Below are 20,738 nucleotides of genomic sequence, written 5' to 3' on the forward strand. Positions count from 1 at the left end.
AAAATGCTGATCCAGAGACTATGAAATACCATTCTATTTCGAATAACAAATATATGATTCAGAATGGGAATAGCGAACTATATAACCAACAAAATGTTCTCAACTTTTTTTTTGAATCAGCAAACACAAAATATATGGATTTAGCTGCCAGTGATCCTCTCTCCTCAATACTCTCTACAAAGTTCAAGCTTTTGCTTCTCTTTTGAAAATCAGGAAAAAGGAAGACATGATGGATCAAGCAGGACAATGACCATATACAAAGCTTAGAGTAGATGCATATGTCCAAATCTATATTACCATAAAGCTAGACACCAAATTACTAGAAACAAAAAAGGTAACACCCCGACCCCGAGATGCAAATTCAGAGATCAACTTAGCTAAAGAGAAAAACCAAAGATCATAAATAGATCGTATTGCAAATAGAAGGGATACAGGTCAAACTGAGATTACAAAAGATTCACCATGAGTCTATAACTAATGCAAAACAAAAATCTTTGATGCTACTCATTGTTCTAGGCGAGCCTTATTATCTCTGGTGAAGATAGCCATCAATTCAGGCACCAGCTTGTCCCGCTTCATCACATACCTGTTTAAGAAGGTCTGATCAGTACACGCAAGAACAGACGACAATGGAGGGACTTCACTTACTTCATCTCCGAGCAATCCTTTTGATATAAGAGCTTTGATTACATTGCACCTTGGAACTATCCTCTTCTCCATGCTGTAGTTCAATACCTGAGGGTGCGAAACCACAGACTCTAGTGGCCAATTCATCTTCTTAACAAAAAACTCAGTCTTCTTCTTGATCGTCTCTGCAGAAGATCCAATGCACTCAGGATATCGCTTGATCATCAACGTGACGTCATCTCTGCTGAATCCTAAACCTATAAACGTTTCAATGGAGTTAACTATGTTCTGTTCTGAAACGCGTATGAACTGTGGATTCCTCTTCAACACTGACCGGACCTCGTCGTCAAGCAGACCACACCTTTTAAGCGTTTCAAAAGTCTGAGTAATCTTCTTCTCCGAGAACTTGAGAGAGAAAGGCCATTTCTTGAATATTTCCCATACATGAGACACAGCAAAGCCTAGCCTTTTATAGACATCGACTTTTTCTTCAATCGTTTTATCGCTCATTTGGTAAACAACGTGTAGAGCTTGCACAAACTTTGGGTTTGTTGGATCAAAACCCATCTCAACGACCTTCTTGAGAGATGCTTCAAATCTCTCTTTTCCACACACAGGTTGGTAACTGGAGATGAGCAAGTTGAACAACAATCTCTGAGGCACGCCTAATCCTCTCAAAGCCGATACATTTCTGATCTTATTCTCCAGATTACCCTGTGGGGAAGAAGAAAGACACAACTTTTCTAACGTAGAACACTTGTCGGCTTCGATAATATCTCTCACGAAACCATAGTATACACTGATCGTTTTTTCCCCTTTCTTTCCCAAGATCTTAGGAACTGTAGAAACAATCTCAGTAAGTTCAGAGCTTGAAGCTCCTTTCATCGACTGCAAAAAATGAAGCTTGGGACCAAGGGACTTCTCAGCATCTAACGTAAGCAATCGTGGATAGCTCCTAACGATGCCTGAGATCTGAGAATCTGTGAACTTGTGACTTCTAAGAAGATTCAGAACAGAATCTGGATTGCTCTTGTCCTCGAAGCTGACCTTCGTCGAAATCGATTCGGCGAGTTTTTTAGATAGACCCAATGATTTAACGAGGTAAGAGACTGTAAAAGTCTTCCCTTTTCGACCATCTCTTTGGTGGGTCACAGTTGCAGGAGCAGTAGCAGAAGAGTAGGAACTGGAAACATTTTGCAGAAGCTTCACTGAAACACTCAAATTACGCCATTTCTGAAACTCAATAGACCTTTTTCCATGGAGTATCAAAGAATACATGATGACAAGGCAATGAAACTACCAGAAGAGAAGGAAGTAGAGAGAACCAGAAAAACTCGACAGTGTTGAAGCTTCGATGCTAAAATCTCAAAACTTCTGCAAACTTACATAAATAGCCGAGAAAGAACAAAAGACTCACACAATGAATGTTCGGCTAATTCAAGAATCTGCATCTCTGTTTAAGAGATCATTCAATCGCAAAGATCCAAACTTTGGGGGGAGGAAGAAAACGATTTCTAGGGTTTAGCTCTGGACCCGGTTGAGCACAAATCAAAAACTGGGTTTAAATGGCTAAATTGGTTTACTGTTGGTTCACTAACTGGTAAAGTATTTGTTCCTCAAAATTTCTTATGGTTAGGTGATTGGTTATGAAAAATTAAATCAACATTCTACTCACTTCGCTCATACGATACTGATTGATTGATTACTGATGATTACAGTCAATACTAGCTTCAGGGATTGCAATTTGTTTGGTAACAAAAGTAGTAGCTGAGGAGAAGACAACAAGGAAGAGAAAGATCATATGTTTGGATGGAAAGAGAAGTCGTAAAACACACTCAGATTGTTACCAAACTTATAATTTTCCTCTTCTCTTATTATCTTCTCACAGCTACTACTATTGTTACCAAACCATCTTCAATGGTCAGATTAACTCATTGTTTTTGACAACTCTTGACCGCATACACATATACATATACCAGTCTCTAATGACGCCTTTAGAAAGAATCTGAGTGAGTAAACAAACGTATCTTTAAATTGAAAAAAAAAGAAACGACATTTAGGGTTAATGGTTCATAATTTGAAACAAAAGATTGAGATCGGCGGAATATGGAGACTAAATTAAGATGATTTGTATTTTGGAAATAAAATCATACTATTAATAAGGAGTCTCTAGCTTATCACCTGTCCAGACACGATTGGTCTTTTTACTCTTTCTTGTAGAGTTCCAAAATTTATTTACTGCAAAATATATTAAACCAATGATGTCGTTCAATCTCAAGTAAATCAGACACGATTAGATAAATCGTTCAAATTACGCCAGATTTTTTCAGTCTACCTTTACAAAATCTAAGTATAGATGAAGAGTTGGTGCATAATTTCAGGTGGCTTTCTTCATTGTTTCGTCTCTTCTCCTTCTCAAAAACCTTAAAAATTGAGCTCTGTCACAAACTATATATTGAACACATTAAGGTAAGAGATCTTTTTATGGATCAATTTTACTTACGATCAAGTGCTGAATTAAATTTTGAAACTATAGAAGAAAAAAAAACGTTTTAGAATCTTTGTAAACATTATGTGAAGATTACTTTGTAATTAGATTCCACAATTCAGTGGTAATTTGCAATCGGCTTGTTTCTTTGGAAGCTCAAAGGTATTCATTCACATTTAGAGATACCAAACACCTGTTGATCTTGAGATTACAAAAGTCGAAATGGGTTTGATTCCAACAGTTGCATTGTTCTAGAAGATGTGCATCAAAAGTCTACATACCAACAGAACAAAAACGTCAAAAACACACCTTATTTTTCACAAACCACCAAATAAGAGAAAGGTTTTAATACAGCCTAATACAAAAAAAAAAAAAAAAGAGTAAGAGACCATATAATCTAAAAGTTCTGCACAAGAAATCTAAAAGTTCTGCACAAGAAATCCAAAAGAGTGACGAAATATACATGCTTGGATATCACAAAGAAGTATTGACCTTGACATGGCCTTCTCTTCGCAGCTGTGTTGCTTTGCTACTTCTAGGCTTACCATTAAAGATTCAAAATTACAGAGTTGTTAGTTCCCCACTCGGATTTTCCATATTAGAAGGAATCAGGTTGGATCCAAGTCTAGAGATTACAAAAGCACAAAATTGGGTTTCAAGGATGCACAAACAAAAGCTCATCTTTTGCTTCACGTTTTTGTTGTCAAAAACAAATAAAACTAACATAAAACAGAACAAACCTTAACGTTGCTCATTGTTGAGGGAGTGTCTTCAGGTCTATGAAGCACGTTCTCTGATGTAGATAGCCATTAACTCAGGCTCTAGCTTTTCGTGTTTCATCACATACTTGTTTAAGAACTTCTCATCCGTACACGACAAAACAGACGACACTGGAGGGAGCTCACTTCCCTTTCCAAGCAATCCTTTGGACAAGAGAGCTTTGATTACGTTACACCTTGGTACAATCCTCTTCTCCATGTTGTATCCAAATACCGCAGGATTTGAAGCTAAAGCCTTTAGTGACCAATTCATCTTCTTCACCACAAACTCAGTCTTCTTTTAACCGACTCTGCAGAATACTCAACGCACGGAGGATAGCGTTTGACCATCATCAAAAACTCATCCCTGCTGATTCCTAGGCCTATAAATGTTTCAATGGATTTCAATATCTTATTCTTAGATACTTTCAGAAAAGAAGGACTACTCTTGAAAATCTCCCATATATCTTCCACAGTAAAGCCTAAACATTTATAGACTTGGACCTTGTCTTCAATCGTCTTGTCGCTCATTTGGTAAAGCATACGCAGAGCTAAGACAAACTTTGAGGTTGTCGGATCAAAACCCATCTCAACCACTTTCTTGAGGGATTCCTCGAATCTCTCTTTCCCACAGACATGTGGGCATTTTAAGACGAGCAAAGGGAGTAACAAACGCTGAGGCATACCCAATTCTCTCAAAACCGATACGTTTCGAACTTTGTTCTCTAGACTATTCTGTGGGAAAGAATGACTTAGCTTTTCATAACTTGAACGCTTATCAGCTTCTATAATGCATTTCACAGAATCATAGTACATGCAGATAGATCTGTCTTTTCCCAAGATTTCTGGAACTTTTGAGACAATCTCAGTGAGCTCAGAGCTTGAAGCCCCTTTCATTGAAAGCAGCAACTTTAGCTTGGGACCTATAGATTTCTCAGCATCTGCTAAAAGCAATCCTGGATAATCCGTAATGATGCTGGAGATTTGAGTATCTGTGAACCCATAACTTCTGAAAAGACTTAGAATTGAATCCGGATTCCTCTTGTCTTCCAAACTGAGTTTCCTAGAGATCGATTCGGCGAGGTTTTTAGTTAAACCCAGAGAATCAACGAGGTAAGAGACAGTGAAAGACTTACCTTTTCGACGACCATCTCTAGGGGTCACATCAAAAACACTAGCCGAAGAGAAGGAATTGGAGAAAGCTGAAGCATTTTGCAGAAAGTTCACTGCTAATCTCAAATTACGCCATTTCTCAATGGTAGACCTTGTTCCATGGAGTATGACAGAATACATGACAAGGAAATGCAAAAGAAGCAGAGGAGAACGAAGAAAGGAAGTTACAATGTCTGTTTCAATTCGAGAAGACGAATCTCCAAAGGATAAATCTTTAAACTTCTACTAACTTACAAGGGAACATGGAAGAAGAGGAAAAAAAATCACTCAACGATCAATAAATATGATCGAGTCTGCGACTTACTCAAGAACCGTTCCAAAATCAAATTTTGGTGGAGGAAACCGAAAATAGGGTTTATGACATCAACTTTGTCTGAGTAAATGGGCTTATTACGGCTCATTAGCCCAATAAAGACCCAAAAGATAGAGTTTTAAAGTTCATTTAAGTTTAGTTAAAAGAAAAACGTCACAACTAATCACAATTTCTCTAGACAAAACCAGAATAATTTGACCCGGTTAGTAACTTATTCAATTGGGTTTAGTTATTGATCTCTCCACTGCTTTTCCGGATATATATAGATATATTTTTTAACGTCTAAACTTTATTATATTTGACTAATATAGTCTGAATGTAATACATCAGTTATGATATTTGGAACATAATAATGGACTACATAAGATGAATGTAACGGTGCTTTCCCAAAAATATCTGCAACTTGATTGTTCTCCCTGTTCGTCCAGATGAACTTTAGATTTTTAAATCGCTTACTCCACTCCCATATTTCTTATTAGGAGATAACTACGTATCTTGTAGAATAAGGAAAATATCCTTTTATATATTTGGAATATACTTTCTGCTTTAGGGTTTTGTCGAGAGTTTGTAATGTATAAATACCATTTATATCATTATTTAATAAGACAAGTTAAGTTCGATATCCTCTTTTACATGGTATCAGAGCTTACAGCGATCTAAAAACTCTTCCAAAATCGAGTTTTTTTCAGTTGTTTTTTGTTCATAGTTTGAACGATTTCTCTTTGAAAAGTTCATAGTTTGAACTCAGTAAGTTTTTAATGATGTCTTCGGAGGATACATGTGTGGCGAAATCTGGTGATATCGGTGACGTCTCAAGAAAAGTGGTAACGTTGCGGTGGAGACGTATGCCCTGTATGGATCCGATAAGCCGGGTTCATTGATTACTCCGATGTTTTTAAACGGAGATAACCAGTGGGCAAACGAGATGCTGAACGCACTCCAAGCCAAACGAAAAAATGGGTTTATCAATGGTTCTTTGAAAAAAAACCAGAGATCGGGAGTACCGATTATGATTCTTGGGTGGCTGTGAATTCGATGGTGCTGGGTTGGATTCGAGCCTCTATAGAACCAAATGTGAAGTTGTTGTCCCGTTTTTTGCAGAGGCGAGCCAGTTGTGGATGGAGTTGAAGCTTTGTCTCTGGGTCGGAAATAAGATGCGTCTACACCAAATCAAAGCCCAACTCGCAGTGTGTCGTCAAGATGGTCAATCTGTCTTGGATTATTACGGGCGGCTGTGCACACTTTGGGAGGAGTTTGTGATTTATCGGCCACTACCGATGTGTACGTGTGGAGCAGCTCGGGAGATTGTCCAAGAACGTGATGAAGAAAAAGTTCATCAGTTGATTTTAGGACTGGATGATTCTCGTTATGGTAGCTTGTGTACTGCTCTCATCGGGATGGATCCTCTGCCGTCTATCGGAGAAGTTTACTCCAGAGTGGTGCGCGAAGAACAGAGGTTGGCATCGGTTATTGCACGCGAGCAGACGCATGAAGCGGTGGGCTTTACAACTCGCCAAATCGGATCATCTGTTCGCAGTGAGTAGCAAGGAGGCAGTAGACCGGAGCTGTCAATTTTGAAAAAGACGATGCAGTGCTCCGACTGTGGTCGCAGTGTTCATGAGAAGAAAGACTGCTGGCAGATCGTGGGATTTCCGGAATGGTACACTGAACGCACCGGTGGTGGACGTGCTGGTGGTTCTCGCGGTCGTGGAGGTCGTGGTGGTAGTAGCGGTCGCGGCCGAGGTCAGGCGATGGCTACACGTGCGACGAGTTTTAATGCTTCAGTTTTTCCCGAATTCACCGAAGACCAATGGCGAGTTCTTACGCAGATGATCCAAGACAAATCTGCACATGGTGGTGCCGATAAATTGTCTGGTAAGGCCAAGTTTGGCGATGTTATTCTTGACACTGGTGCCTCACATCATATGACAGGTGACAGCTCTCTTTTAGTGGATCTTGTTTCTATACCACCTTGTTCGATCGGTTTTGCATATGGGAACAAGACGTTTTCTGTGCACATGGGCGTATTCCCATTATCGGACACCATCTCACTGATGAATGTCCTTTATGTGCCTTCTTTAAATTGCACTTTGATCTCGGTTTCTAAGTTTTTGAAACAGACAAATTGCTTTGCAACTTTAACCGATACTCTTTGTGTTTTCAGGACCGTTTTACGAGGACTCTGATTGGAAGAGGTGAAGAGCGTGATGGGGTTTACTTTCTGACGAATGTTGCTACAGCTAAAGTTCACACAGTTAAGGCGTTTCAAGATTTGACTTTGTGGCATCAGCGTTTAGGACATCCTAGTTTTTCAATGCTTTCAGCTTTACCTTTGTTTTCGTCAATTTCAGTTAGCTCTAGTCCTTGTGACGTGTGTTTTAAAGCTAAACAAACTCGAAAAGTTTTTCCAGATAATACTAATAAAACATCTGAGTGTTTTTCGTTAATCCATTGTGATGTGTATGGGCCATACAGAATTCCCTCCTCTTGTGGAGCTGTATACTTTTTAACTATCGTCAACGACTTCTCGCGTGCAGTTTGGACTTATCTGATGCTTGCGAAATCAGAGGTTAAAACTGTGCCAACAAATTTTTTGGCCTATGCGGAGAAACAATATGGTAAAGCTGTCAAAGTAGTTCGGAGCGATAATGGTACAGAGTTCATGTGTCTCTCCTCGTATTTTCGACAACACGGCATTGTTCATCAGATGTCTTGTGTCGGTACTCCACAACAAAATGGCCTTGTCGAACGCAAACATAGACACATATTGAATGTGTCTCGAGCACTGCTATTTCAGGTCAACTTACCGGTTTCATTTTGGGGTGAAGCAGTCCTCACTGCTGCATATTTGATTAATCGAACACCTTCCTCTATTCATCAAGGTCGCTCTCTGTATGAGATGATTCATGGTCACAAGCCCGACTACACACAGTTGCATGTTTTTGGCTCCGCATGTTATGTTCACCGTGTTACTAGAGATAAAGATAAATTTGGCGAGCGTAGTCGGTTGTGCGTGTTCGTTGGGTACCCTTTTGGCAAGAAAGGTTGGAAAGTATACGATGTTGAGCGGAAGATGTTCTTTGTCTCACGTGATGTTATCTTTAGGGAGGATGTTTTTCCCTATGCAGCGAATACACCCTCTTTAATCCCACCTTCTCCACCAGTTGTTGCTTACGATGATGATTGGATTATTTCCCCCACGTCGATAGTAAGGGAGGGTGATCATGATATTTGTCTGCCGTCTACACCACCTGTTGGAGCTCAACAACAGACCCCAGTAGATACTACTACACCAGTCCCTCCAGTAGAAACTTCTGCGGACGTTGTTGAGGATCCCCCTTCTGATGTGGTGTCTGAGATTTTGCAGCCGGCAATTGTTGATCCAGTTACGCCTGTTCTAGTGCAACAAATTCCTGAAGTTCAGCTAGGCAGAGGTCATCGGGAACGTATTCCCTCTACTCGTTTAAAGGACTTTGTTACTTACAACGTCTCTGCCTTGCCACACGATACCCATCACGCTCTCCTCAACTCCACTTCTGTGTCCTCGTCTACGGTTCAAGGTAATTCACTGTATCCCTTGGCAAATTATGTCTCTGATGCTATTTTTTCTCCACAGCATCAGGTGTTTCTTGCTGCAATTACAGCCTCTAATGAGCCTAAGAACTTCAAAGAAGCAGTTGCGATTGATGTTTGGAATGATTATATGGATGCTGAAGTTGTTGCGCTGGAGAAAAATCATACTTGGGATATTACTGATTTGCCACCGGGTAAGACTGCCATCGGCTGTCAGTGGGTCTTTAAACAAAGTTCAATGCTGATGGTACAGTTGAACGGTATAAGTCTCGACTTGTTATCCAAGGAAACAGGCAGATCGAAGGTGAAGATTATGGTGAAACTTTTGCTCCTATTATCAAAATGACCACTGTCCGTACTATTCTTCGTCTTGCTGCCGCAAATGATTGGGAAGTGTCTCAAATGGATGTGCATAATGTCTTTCTCCACGGTGATCTTCATGAGGAGGTTTATATGAAGCTTCCTCTTGGTTTTCGGCATACACATCCTAATAAAGTTTGCCGTTTACGGAAGTTTTTGTATGGCCTTAAACAGGCACCAAGGTGTTGGTTCAAGAAATTGTCAGATTCTTTACTCAAATTTGGGTTCGTTCAGTCTTACGAGGATTACTCCTTGTTCTCTTATTCGCGAACCGGTATTGAGATACGTGTTTTGATCTATGTAATTGATTTGCTTATCTGTGGGAATGATAAGTACATGCTCGGTAAATTCAAGGATTACTTGGGGAAATGTTTTGCTATGAAAGATCTGGGAAAATTGAAATATTTCTTGGGTATCGAAGTGAGTCGAAGTCCTGAAGGAATTTTTTTGTGCCAACGCAAGTATGCCTTAGATCTTATTGCGGATACTGGAAACCTTGGCTCACGACCGGCTCTTACACCTATGGAACCGAACCATCATCTCGCCAGCGATGACAGTCCATATCTCACTGATCCAACGCCTTATCGACGCCTTGTTGGTCGTCTCATCTATCTAACTCACACATGTCCTGAGTTGAGCTATTCAGTACACTTGCTCTCTCAGTTTATGAAGCAGCCTCGTCAAGCACATTGGACTGCTGCCATTCGTGTGGTTCGATATTTAAAGGGTTCTCCAGGTCAAGGTATTTTGCTTAAAGCTGATAAGGATTTCTCTCTTACGGTTTATTGTGATTCGGATTGAGCCTCTTGTCCGTTAACTCGTCGGTCGTTGAGTGCGTTTGTTGTGTTGCTTGAGGGTTCACCTATTTCTTGGAAGACAAAGAAACAAGATACTGTCTCACATTCTACGACCGAGGCCGAATATCGTTCTATGGCGGATGCTCTTCGTGAGATCAAATGGTTACGTCGTTTAATGAAGGAGTTGGGTGTCGAACAGTCTGCGCCAACTAGCTTATTTTGTGATAGCAAAGCAGCTCTACAAATTGCTGCAAATCCAGTTTTTCACGAACGAACTAAGCACATTGAGTCTGATTGCCATGCCGTTCGTGACGCCGTCCGTGATGGTTTGATAACTACTGAGCACATTCGTACGAAAGAGCAGCCCACAGACATTTTGACAAAGGTTCTAGGACGAATGCAATTTGAAATGTTATTGTCCAAGTTGGGCGTTCAGAATCTTCATGCTCCAACGTAAGGGAGGGTATTAGGAGATAACTACGTATCTTGTAGAATAAGGAAAATATCTTTTTGTATATTTGGAATATATCTTCTGCCTTAGGGTTTTGTCAAGAGTCTGTAATGTATAAATACCCCTTATATCGTTATTCAATAAGACGAGTTAAGTTCGATATTCTCTTCTACATTTCTCTTATCCAATTATGGCTTCCAAACTTAAGAGATTTTTTGTTGACTAGGCTGATTAGATTCTTACAATCTTCCTTCAAATAGGACTTTTGTATTATGATTCTCTCTAAGAGGAAGATTCCAAGCAAGCATGTTAACTTGATAATCAACAAAACGATTACAGTATCTCGGCGTATGGAAATCTCCATAAACTATCAACAGATCAGGTTAATGTCTGCTATTACTTGCCAAGTAGTTTTAGAATCTCAGTTCCTCTCAGAGAGAATCATTATACAAAATTCCTATTTGAATAACAATCCTATTTGCGAAGTGATTACAAACTAACAACTGTTAATGCTTCATTCAAGTGAGCCTCTGTAAGAACCAACACGATCACCAGTGAAAATAGACATTAATTCAGCTACAAGCTTCTTGTCATCGTGCTTCCTCACATATCTTTCTAAGAACACCTGATTTCTACATGCCAAGACACGCGTCATTGAAGGCAGTTCACTTCCGAGCAATCCTTTGGACATGAGAGCTTTGATTACGTTACACCTTGGTACAATCCTCTTCTCAAAGCTGTATGAAAATATCTCAGGGCGCAAACCAGCGAAAGGCCAGCTCATCTTCTTCACCAGAAACTCAGTCTTCTTCTTGACCATCTCTGCAGAATATGCAATGAAGGCAGGATGTCGTTTTACCATCAACACGAACTCATCTTTGGTGAATCCTAGGCCTAGAGATGTCTCCATGGAGTTCAATATTTTCTTCTCCGAGAGTGTCAGAAAAATCGGATACTTCTTGAATATTGCCCACACATCTTCCACAGCAAAGCCTAAACTTTTATATACATTGACTCTCTCTTCTATTGTCTCTTCCTTCAATCTCTGAACACTGCGCAGAGCTTCGAGAAACTTTGGCGTGGTGGGATCAAAACCCATCTCAACCACTTTCTTGAGAGATTTTTCAAATTTCTCTTTTCCACAGACATGTGGGCTTCTTGAGATGAGCAAAGGGAACAACAATCGTTGAGGCACACCAAGTTCTCTCAAAGCCAAAATATTTCTGATTTTGTTCTCCTGCTTACTACCCTGTGGCAGAGGAGAATGACATAACTTTTTGAACTTGGAGCTCTTATCTGCTTCTACAATCTCTTTGACGAAATCATAGTACACGCTGAAAGATCTGTCCTTTCCCAAGATTTTTGGAACTTTTGAAAGAATCTCGGTGAGCTCAGAGGTTGAAGCTCCTCTAGACTGCAAAGACTCAAGCTTTGGACCAATGGATGTCTCAGCATCTGCTATAAGCAATAGTGGATAACCAGTAATGATGTTGGAGATGTGAGAATCTGCGAACCCATAACTTCTGAAAAGACTCAGAACAGAATCTGGATTACCTTTGTCCTCAAAGCTGACATTCCTTGAGATCGATTCTGCGAGCTCTGTATCTAAACCCAGTGAATCAACGAGGTAAGAGACTGTAAAAGAGTTTCCTTTACGACCATCTTTAGGACCCACTTGCGCAGCAGCACTAGCGGTGGAGAAAGAATTGGAGAAAGCAAACGCATTCTGCAAAAGCCTCACTGAATCTCTCAAGTTACGCCATTTCTGCAACTCGATAGCTCTTTTCCCATGGAGTATCAGAGTATACATGACAATGCAAAGGAGCACAAGAGAAAGACAAGCAGAATCTGCTTCTACTTGTTCTTATGAATCTGCTTCTACTTGCTCTCGAAACCCTAATCGCCAAAATAGGTTCTATGATATATCATATGTTTCTAGTGGTATTCGAACCCTGGTCTTGTCACTAAGCTGATTGTTACTGGAAATATGTAAATTGGCATCTTCTTATGAGCTTCTTCCTTTGATTGTAACTGCACTATCAGCATCAGCTCCATACTTTTAAGGTTCAAGTCTTCTCATTTCTTCCTCTTGCCTTAATCTTCCTTGAGGTTTTTCTTCTAGCTATGCAGAGAAATCTTGTAACATCATCGTTGCACATTGAAAGAACACAAAATCAATGTTGTAGGATGTTTTGGGGATATGAAGGAGACAAGACAACCAATATCCTCACTTCTCGGTTTTAAACTTCAATGGTCACAAAGAAATCAAAAACAAAGAAATCTCTTTTCCTCAATAAGATAAAGGAAAAGAGATTCAAAATTACAGTTTTAAGGATATAGAGAAAAACGGTTCAGATCAAATTGAGACTACAAAAGTCTAGTATTGAGGTTTTTCATTTCATAAAGAAAAGCAAAATCCTTGACAAGCATTGTGATCTATGAAACACGACCTCTTGTGAAGATAGCCAAAAGCTCAAGCACCAGCTCTTTGTCATCATGTTTCTTCACATACTTGAGAACGAAGGCTTCATTGGTAATCGCCAACACAGACGGCAATGGAGGGAGCTTACTTCCGAGCAACCCTTTGGACATGAGAGCTTTGATCACGTTACACCTTGGGACAATCCTCTTCTCCAAGCTGTATCCAAATACCGGAGGAAACAAAACCAGTGCCTTTAGTGACCAATTCATCTTCTCCACCACAAACTCAGTCTTCTTCTTCACAGTCTCTGCGGATAATCCGATGCAGGGAGGATAGCGCTTGACCATCATCGTGAACTCATCTCTGGTGAATCCTAGGCTTAGAAATGTTTCCATGGAGTTCAATATATTCTTCTCAGAGAGTGCCAGAAAGGATGGATTCTTCTTGAAAATTTCCCATACATCTCCCACAGCAAAGCCTAACCTTTCATGGACTTGGAGTTTTTCTTCTATCGTCTTCTCGCTCATTTGATAAACAACACGCAGAGCTTGGACAAACTTTGGCGTGGTAGGATCAAAACCCAACCCAACAAACTTCTTGAGCGATTCTTCAAATCTTTCTTTTCCAGATACAGTCTGGAAACTAGAGACGAGCAAAGAGAACAACAGCTTCTGAGGCACACCAATTTCTCTCAAAGCCAATACATTTCTGATGATATTCTCCTGCTGACTACCCTGTGGCAAAGAATGAGATAACTTTTCGAACTTGGAACTCTTATCCGCTTCTACAATCTCTTTGATGAAATCATAGTATCTGCTGATAGCTTTCTGCCATCTCATTCCCAAGATATGAGGAAATTTTGAAAGGATCTCAGTGAGCTCAAAGGTCGAAGCTCCTCTGGACTGTAAAAACTGAAGCTTTGGAGCAAGTAATTTCTCAGCATCCAATATGAACAATCGTGGGTAAGCTCTAACGATGTCAGAGATCTGAGAATCCGTGAGCCCATTACTAGTCAAAAGATTCAGAACAGAATCTGAATCTCCCTTGCCCTCGGAGCTGGCTTTCCTTGAGATCGATTCTGCGAGTTTTCCAGTGAAACCCAGTGACTCAACGAGGTATGAGACAGTGAAAGTCTTCTCTTTTCGACCATCTTGAGGAGGGCTCACATCAGCAGCAGCACTTGCAGAGGAGAAGAAACTGGAAAAAGCAGAGAACCCATTTTGCAAAAAGTTCACTGAAATTCTCAAATCACCAATAGGAGGAAAAAAACAAAAATATGCAAACTATCTCAGTGATCTCAAACGTTATCTCTACAAACAAGAAGTATGATTGAAACGGGATTAATCCTGTTTATAAATTTCATGGAACCTGTAGAGATTTGGTGCACAATTACAAAGTTTCCAACAACTTTCTTGGCATACACATTTTGAGATCCTACGATTTTCCTCTGCAAGTGCTTCAATTTATTGGCGTTGCTATCTTTTTCATCGATCTTTTGCCGGTTCTGCTCTCAGCATTTTCCATACCATTGTCCTTCGCCCAAAGCCTCTTGGGGTCATGAAGCTGCCATTTCCCTCTGCTTCTTCCTCGAAAAAGAACTTGCAAGTAGAAGAAAGGCATCAGAAAAATTGATCACAATCAAATGAAAAGTTTAACTTGTGAGTTCACTGTAGATAAATTTTAACCTGCACTTGCTGCAGTGACCTGATGGATACAAGCCATTTGTTAAGAATATGCGATGCTATCGAAACTGCAACTAAGATATGTTGCAAGAAGTTGCCAAAAGCAAAACCATGAAAACAGAACGTAAACAAGATGGAGCTCAACCATGAACCATGCTTCTTCAACACTGACAGGACCTCGTATTAGAGCAGACCTAGTAGAGAAGAACGAACTAGAAAAAGCAGACTCGCTTTGACAAAAAGTCAATATTTTGATTCAATTCGAGAAAGACAAATCGCAAATCCCAAAATATCTACAAACTTGCTAATGAGCGGGTAAGAACAAAAGACTGATGGGTGTTGTATCTTTCATAGGATCCAACTCAAATCTCATTCACTTGCGGAACTCAACCAAGTCGCAAGAATCTAAGTATGTGGAGACGAACAGAAGAAAAAAAAAAACGAATTTTAGTGATATAGATAAAGAAAAGCAAAATCCTTGACAAGCCTTTTTATCTATGAAACACGACCTCTGGTCAAGATAGCCATAAGCTCAGACACCAGCTCTTTATCATCATGCTTCTTCACATACTTGTTTAAGAAGGCTTGATCGGTAATCGCCAAGACATACGACATTGAAGGAAGTTCACTTCCCTTTCCAAGCAATCCTTTGGACATGAGAGCTTTAATTACGTTACACCTTGGTACAATCCTCTTCTCCATGCTGTATCCAAGTACTGCAGGTGTTGAAGCCACGGCCTTTAGTGGCCAGTTCATCTTCTTCACCACAAACTCAGTCTTCTTCAACAATGTCTCTGAGGAACATCCAAGTAACTGAGGAAAGCGCTTGCACATCATCACAAACTCATCTCTGGTGAACCCAAGGCCTAGTAATGTTTCAATGGAGTCCACTATCTTTTGCTCCGAGTAAATCAGAAACTTCGGCCACTTCTTAAACATTGCCCATACGTCTTCGACATCAAAGCCAAAACTTTTATAGACGTTTACCTTTTCTTCAATCGTTTTGTCGCTCATTTGGTAAACAGCGTGTAGAGCATCGACAAACTTTAAGGTTGTCGGATCAATGCCCATGTCAACAACCTTCTTGACGGATTCTTCAAATCTTTCTTTCCCACAGCAGACATGTGTATCGGAGATGAGCATAGAGAACAACAGCTTCTGAGGCACACCAAGCTCTTTCAAAACCAATACATTTCTGAGTTTATTAGCTTGTGGCATAGAAGACTGACAAGACTTTTCGTATCCTTTGGAACTCTGATCCGCATTTATGATGTTTTTGACGAAATCGTAGTGTTTGCAGATTGCTTTCTCCCATCTCAGTGCCAAGATCTTAGGGACTTTAGAAAGAATCTCAGTGAGCTCAGAGCTTGAAGCTCCTCTGGACTGAAGAAACTGAAGCTTGGGACCAATAGATTTCTCAGCATCTAATATGAGCAATCCTGGGAAAGCCCTAATGATGCTAGAGATTTGAGGACCTGTGAACCCATGACTCCTAAGAAGGCTCAATACAGAATCTGGATCTCCCTTTCCCTCGGACCAGACTTTCCTCGAGATCGATTCTGCGAGTTTCGTAGTGAACCCCAGTGACTCAACGAGGTAAGAGACTGTAAAGTTGCTCCCTTTTCGACCATCTTGAGGAGCGCTTACATCAGCAGCACTAGAGGAGAAGAAGGAACTGGAAAAAGCAGAGAATACATTTTGCACTGAACCTCTCAGATTAGGCCATTTCTGTAACACGAGAGATCTTCTTCCATAGAGTATCGAAGAATACATTAGAGGAAATGCGATTTAGAAAAAGAAGAACACAAGCAACAGCGTCGATATGTTTCAGGCGATCTAACCGGGTCAAATTCGAGAAAACGACATGATAAAGTTTCGAACTTTCTCCGAACTTACTAATGTTCCGAGGAAAGATCGATATATGTTCCAGTTTTCGAGAATTCGGCTCTCCATTTCTTCTCTCGCTAAACCCAAAATCGTCAAAACTCAAAACCACAATTTTGGGTGAGGAGAAAAGGAATTAACAAATAAGGAAACTAGGGTTTATGAGAAATTTGGCTCGGTTGACTATCTGTTTTCGTACAAAATTAAAAATTATTCAGCTGCCGGGCTTGGAACCCGGATATTCTTTTTTTTTTTTTTTTTTTTTCCACTACCCACTATTACATCACAATTGGCCAATTTAAAGGTTGATTCGAAAAACTTCCCGTCATTGGCTCGTTATGAATGATTTGGAAAAAGATAATGCCTTTCGCTCGAGCTCCTTTTGCTAGAGTATCCGCTCGAGTATTCAAAATTCTAGGAATGTGGGAGAGAGTGAAGATCCCGAAGTTTCCTCGGAGGTTTTGGAAGACTTCTAACTCTGATAAGAAGGATGGCCAGTCCGATGGCGATTCTGTCATACTTATCAAGTCCAAACAGTCGGACTGAAAATGCACATATAAGACCCCTCTATCTATCAGACATGACATAGCCCACAGGAGGCTTTCCAGCTCGGCGTGAAGAGCTGAGAGACTTCGACGGCAGCCTTGAAGTCCAAAGACTTCACCACTCTCTTCCTCCTTTAGGCTCCATCCAAGACCACTAACCAGACTATTACCTATCCAGGATGCATCCACCTGGCAAGTTGGGAACCGCTGGTCATCTAGAGGAGAGGTCCGGAGCGAAGGACTGGGGGAAGGCGATAATGCAGCCTCTTCAACGTCTTTCGGCTCGTTTGCAGTCTTCCAGCTTTCCGCTTCAATCTTGGCGTGGATCAAAGTGTCTACGGGGGAGGTTTCTTTCCCGTCAAAGATCTTGTCATTCCTCGCTTTCCAAATATACCACAGAATCCAAGGATAAAAATCCTTTTGTGGATCTATCATGCATAACTCTTTTGTATTCCAAAAGAGGAAACTCATATTTTGATAAATAGAAGTGCTCGGGAAGAGACCCGGAAGGGACGGAAAGTCCGATAACGCCCAGACTTGTAAGCCCGGGGGACATAAAAACAGGAGGTGGTTAATAGATTCTTCAGGGTTCCCACAGCGGGGGCACTGTTTATCCGATCCCATATGCCTATAGGTCAAATTTTGACAAGTAGCAATACAACCTGATAAGGCTTGCCACATCATATGCTTCATCTTTCCAGGTGCCCGAATCTTCCAAAGGAAGCTAAGAAGGGCTTTGATACTTGGTTCTGCGACGATATTCAAATTTTGAGCCAACTTCGTTCTCCTAATCAACTCATAACCTGATTTGACCGAGTATATCCCCGATTTAGTATGGTTCCACGCATATCCATCAAGGGTCCGGTTCCGGCTAGGTCTCAGCCCAAGGATAAGGGAGACATCCTCAGGTTGGAATAGAAGACGGAGGAGAGGTTCATCCCATTGCTTTGTATCTTAATCGATAAGATGGTAAACTAACATTCCTGGTTCCTGAAAACCGATCTGAGGGGCAGCTCTTGGGGGTCGAGCTCTTTCATCGGGGATCCACGGCTCACTCCAGGCTCTTGTGTTAAGTCCTGATCCAATTGTCTTCCTGATTCCCATTTGGAGATACGGCTTGGCCGCCATCATACTCCTCCATCCATAAGATGGTGAGTAGATTTTTCGGTCCTCTAGTGGATCCGATTGTCGGTAATATCGTCCTCTTAGCACACGTGCCAGAAGTGAAGACGGGTATTGGATGAGTCTCCATAGCTGCTTAGCAAGCAGTGCTAGGTTAAAATCTTTTAGATCCCTAAATCCCAGTCCTCCCATATCCTGGGGGATACAAATCTTATCCCAAGCAATCCAATGGATACCACAACTATTTTGTTTCGAGCTCCACCAAAAGTTAGCTATGGCACTACTCAGTTTGTCTGTCACCCCTTTGGGAAGAAGGAACCCGGATATTCAATGACTTGAAATTAACCTTTGTGCTACAGCAGATTTATTTGCTAGATACTGTACAAATTTATTTATTTGCATAGACCTTTAAATGGGCCTTCAAAACTCTTTACAACCCTTTAATTTATGGATGATTTGCACCAATATTACTTCTGCGAGCGCAAATTAGGCGAAGGACAGAGCTTTGCAGTCAATTAAGTTGGTAACAGAAGTAACCAAAAAAGGAGAAGGGAAATTACAGTATACCCCTTGCTCCCTAAAAGTAGACAACACTTTTTCTGAGCGGGACAGGGACCACACGAGCTTGCCAATTCGCAGACGCTACCTTCCCTTTTTAACACTAACAACGTTAACTTTATCCCCAAAATAAGTTGTCGTTTAGTAAGAGTTGTACGGATAGGTTTAGGGAGGGGACCCTCAGGACCATCAAATAAATAGAGAGGAAGATAACAACTCACATAATCCGCCGCTAGTAAACAATTTACCTAGGGTTTGTCTACTTATTTGTGATCGAAAGGTACGACTACTTGTACGCCACTAATGTGACTACTTTTTATTTGTAGTTACATACTTATTGAACATTGGTCTTGTTGTTGTAGATGGCAGGAAGACAAATGGTGTTGTTGGTGAAAGGAAAATGGTTCGAACAGAGCAACGGCGTGTGGACTTTCTTAACGGAACGGACTGGGAATACCAAAGCGGTATTCCTTAGCGCGAGGATGACATTTCGTGAGGTAGTGAAGCTCGTGAAAGAGAAAATGGATATCAAGGAAGATGTGGGCGTAACTCTGACCTTCCAGTGGCCGTCATACATGCTGATGGACGACGGTCGCGACGCGCCACCGGTTTTGATGTCTTCCGACGATAAAGTGGCTCTTTTTGTGGAGATGAGGGCAGATATCGACCAGCTGAACCTGTGCGTCACAACAGAAGGCGATTCGGATGAAGGTGTGGCGATTCCTGAACGAAATGACTCACCTTTGGTGGTTAACAACCAAACGGAGGAAAATGTCGCAAACAACAACGGTATGTAGTACATAGTAGTCGGTCAGTTAGTAGTCAGGTAGTCCCAAATGTTAGTCATATATGTCATAAAATAGTTCACTATTAGGTAGGTAACTATATTAGGTAAGATTGTTTACTGGGTAGTGTGTTACTTTTGGCAGAGTCCTCCGAAGGAGAGGGATGTGAGAAGGTGGACGAGTTGGCTGCTGGCGAGGAGCCGGAGTTTGAGAAGTGTTTCGAGGAATCCGATCTGGGTAACAGTGACAACGGGGAATATGATGGGATGGAGGACCCAGAGGAGGAAATCAATCCGGCGAGAAAGGATCGTGGGAAAGGCAAGGCTAAAATGCCGGTTTACGAAAAGGGAGAATGTAGCCGCCATTCAAGCAGGAACAGTTTCGCGGACGAGACGATTAATGGTGTTTTCTCTGAGACAGAAGAGTTTCCGGCGATGTTTGGAAGAGATGCTCCACCGGTTGTCGATGAAGTTTCTGATGATGGTATGTAGTTGACTACTGGTAAATGTTTATTATAGTAGTTATTTACCAGGATAGTAGGATAGTAGTAACGTATTTGACCTAAATTTGGTGGGCAGGGATAGACGGTGCATTGAGAGACATGCGCTATGAAGGTGATGGTATTTTTGTTGGCAGAATCTTCAGAAACAAAGTTGGCTATTCACGCCATAAACAGAAAATTCCACTTTAGGAAACCACGATCAACACCGAATTACATGGAGTTCCTTTGCATTAATCCAACATGTCCATGGCGGGTATACGCTTCCATCATGGATGCGACAGGGAACTTCCAAATTAAGAAGGCCAAGCTGAAACACACATGTCCTATTGAAGACCGCCGGAAATATCACAAACAGGCCACAACACAAGTGATTGGTGAGCTCATTCAAACAAGATTTGTGGCAGGACAGAAAGGGCCCGGTCCTATCGAAATTCAGCGAATAATGCTTCAGGAGTTCCAGGTATTTGGTCTTCGGTAAACTACTATTTGTAGTTCACTATCTAGTGAAAGTAATTGGTTGTATGAGTTTGTGTATACTATTTGAATGTAGGTCAACATTTCATATTGGAAGGCTTGGAGATGCAGGGAATTGGCATTGGAAAGAGCGTTTGGATCAGTGTCTGGAAGTTTCGCATTGCTCCCTTCCTATTTAGAGAATCTGCAAAGCTCTAACCCAGGGACAGTTTGCAAAACAGAAT

General features: G+C 41.0%; 5 protein-coding genes and 1 pseudogene across 5 annotated transcripts; all 6 read right to left on the bottom strand.

Moving 5' to 3' along the window:
• Positions 1–378: 378 nt before the first annotated feature.
• On the bottom strand, positions 379–2,146 carry LOC18010212 (transcription termination factor MTERF2, chloroplastic). Its single transcript, XM_006391873.2, has one exon. The coding sequence runs from the start codon at positions 1,903–1,905 to the stop codon at positions 505–507; it is 1,401 nt and encodes a 466-aa protein (XP_006391935.1). The 5' UTR covers positions 1,906–2,146; the 3' UTR covers positions 379–504.
• A 1,404-nt stretch (positions 2,147–3,550) lies between these two features.
• LOC18010229 lies at positions 3,551–5,310 on the bottom strand (annotated as a pseudogene).
• Positions 5,311–10,929: 5,619 nt separating this feature from the next.
• On the bottom strand, positions 10,930–12,383 carry LOC112090219 (transcription termination factor MTERF4, chloroplastic-like). Its single transcript, XM_024160944.1, has one exon. The coding sequence runs from the start codon at positions 12,348–12,350 to the stop codon at positions 11,055–11,057; it is 1,296 nt and encodes a 431-aa protein (XP_024016712.1). The 5' UTR covers positions 12,351–12,383; the 3' UTR covers positions 10,930–11,054.
• Positions 12,384–12,869: 486 nt separating this feature from the next.
• Positions 12,870–14,684, bottom strand: LOC112090244 (transcription termination factor MTERF4, chloroplastic-like). The gene is made up of 3 exons (XM_024161099.1): positions 14,667–14,684; positions 14,489–14,560; positions 12,870–14,245 (listed from the first exon to the last, which is right to left on the bottom strand). Exons 1-3 carry the CDS (start codon positions 14,682–14,684, stop codon positions 12,977–12,979), a joined length of 1,359 nt encoding a protein of 452 aa, XP_024016867.1. The 3' UTR covers positions 12,870–12,976.
• LOC18010247 lies at positions 14,328–16,676 on the bottom strand. The gene is made up of 2 exons (XM_006391875.2): positions 14,648–16,676; positions 14,328–14,560 (listed from the first exon to the last, which is right to left on the bottom strand). The coding sequence occupies exon 1, from the start codon at positions 16,415–16,417 to the stop codon at positions 15,140–15,142; it is 1,278 nt and encodes a 425-aa protein (XP_006391937.1). The 5' UTR covers positions 16,418–16,676; the 3' UTR covers positions 14,328–14,560; positions 14,648–15,139.
• A 130-nt stretch (positions 16,677–16,806) lies between these two features.
• LOC112090248 lies at positions 16,807–18,387 on the bottom strand. The gene is made up of 2 exons (XM_024161104.1): positions 18,053–18,387; positions 16,807–17,701 (listed from the first exon to the last, which is right to left on the bottom strand). Exons 1-2 carry the CDS (start codon positions 18,385–18,387, stop codon positions 16,807–16,809), a joined length of 1,230 nt encoding a protein of 409 aa, XP_024016872.1.
• Positions 18,388–20,738: the final 2,351 nt, after the last annotated feature.

This window comes from Eutrema salsugineum, unplaced genomic scaffold, assembly GCF_000478725.1.
Source record: "Eutrema salsugineum unplaced genomic scaffold, Eutsalg1_0 scaffold_8, whole genome shotgun sequence".
NCBI lineage: Eukaryota > Viridiplantae > Streptophyta > Magnoliopsida > Brassicales > Brassicaceae > Eutrema > Eutrema salsugineum.

Coding starts and splice junctions, on each gene's coding strand:
- LOC18010212 (XM_006391873.2), bottom strand. CDS start 1,905: ATGTATTCTTTGATACTCCATGGAAAAAGGTCTATTGAGTTTCAGAAA.
- LOC112090219 (XM_024160944.1), bottom strand. CDS start 12,350: ATGTATACTCTGATACTCCATGGGAAAAGAGCTATCGAGTTGCAGAAA.
- LOC112090244 (XM_024161099.1), bottom strand. Junction 14,246..14,488: donor GCTTTGGGCGAAGGACAATG/GTATGGAAAATG, acceptor TCACTGAGATAG/TTTGCATATTTTTGTTTTTT.
- LOC18010247 (XM_006391875.2), bottom strand. CDS start 16,417: ATGTATTCTTCGATACTCTATGGAAGAAGATCTCTCGTGTTACAGAAA.
- LOC112090248 (XM_024161104.1), bottom strand. CDS start 18,387: ATGGGAGGACTGGGATTTAGGGATCTAAAAGATTTTAACCTAGCACTG. Junction 17,702..18,052: donor GGTTTTCAGGAACCAGGAAT/GTTAGTTTACCA, acceptor TTTGACCTATAG/GCATATGGGATCGGATAAAC.